The 511-nt window shown below is 56.0% G+C and overlaps 1 protein-coding gene across 1 annotated transcript in view; it reads right to left on the bottom strand.

Moving 5' to 3' along the window:
- Positions 1 to 511, bottom strand: part of EMH_0011610 (uncharacterized protein) — a gene marked incomplete at both ends in the record, with an annotated part of 12,233 nt that overhangs the window by 11,140 nt on the left and 582 nt on the right. Inside the window, one exon of the mRNA XM_013499331.1 lies at positions 188 to 511. Coding sequence (XP_013354785.1) covers positions 188 to 511 — 324 coding nt within the window. The remainder of the gene's footprint in view (positions 1 to 187) is intronic.

Genomic DNA, 511 nt, shown 5'->3' with positions numbered 1-511 from the left:
AGCTAATGTCGCTTTCTCTGTCTCTGATGCTGCGCTGCTGTTGACTGTGTTCCTTCGTTGCTGCAGCAGCAGCAACAGCAGCAGCAGCAGCAGCAGCAGCAGGAGGAGGAGGAGGAGGAATATGGTTAATTGTTTTCTTTATAAGTGGGTAGCAGCAGCAACAGCAGCAGCAGCAAGAAGCACTTACATCTTCCCATGCAAACCCTCGGTTCCTCTGCTGCTTCTGCTTCTGCTTCTGCTTCTGCTGCTGCTGCTGCTGCTGCTGCTGCTGCTGCTGCTGCAGGTCTTGAGGCTCTTCGTCTACTCTATACGCCCCCGCCCACCCCTCCAGGAACTGCCCATACACCTGAAAGGAGACAGCTTTAATGTAAGCAGCAGCAAAACCAGGAGACACACAAATCCACTTGCTGCTGCTGCCTTGCTGCTGCTGCTGCTGCTGCTGCTGCTGCTGCTGCTGCTCTGCTGCTCCTGCTGCTGCTGCTGCTTCTGCCCCCGCAGCAGCAGCAGCAGT

The sequence above is a fragment of the Eimeria mitis genome, genomic scaffold (assembly GCF_000499745.2).
Source record: "Eimeria mitis Houghton genomic scaffold, Emh_scaff422, whole genome shotgun sequence".
In the NCBI taxonomy this organism is placed as follows: Eukaryota; Apicomplexa; class Conoidasida; order Eucoccidiorida; family Eimeriidae; genus Eimeria; species Eimeria mitis.
Note: the sequence above shows the minus strand (reverse complement) of the source record. Positions and strands in the feature narration are given on the sequence as shown.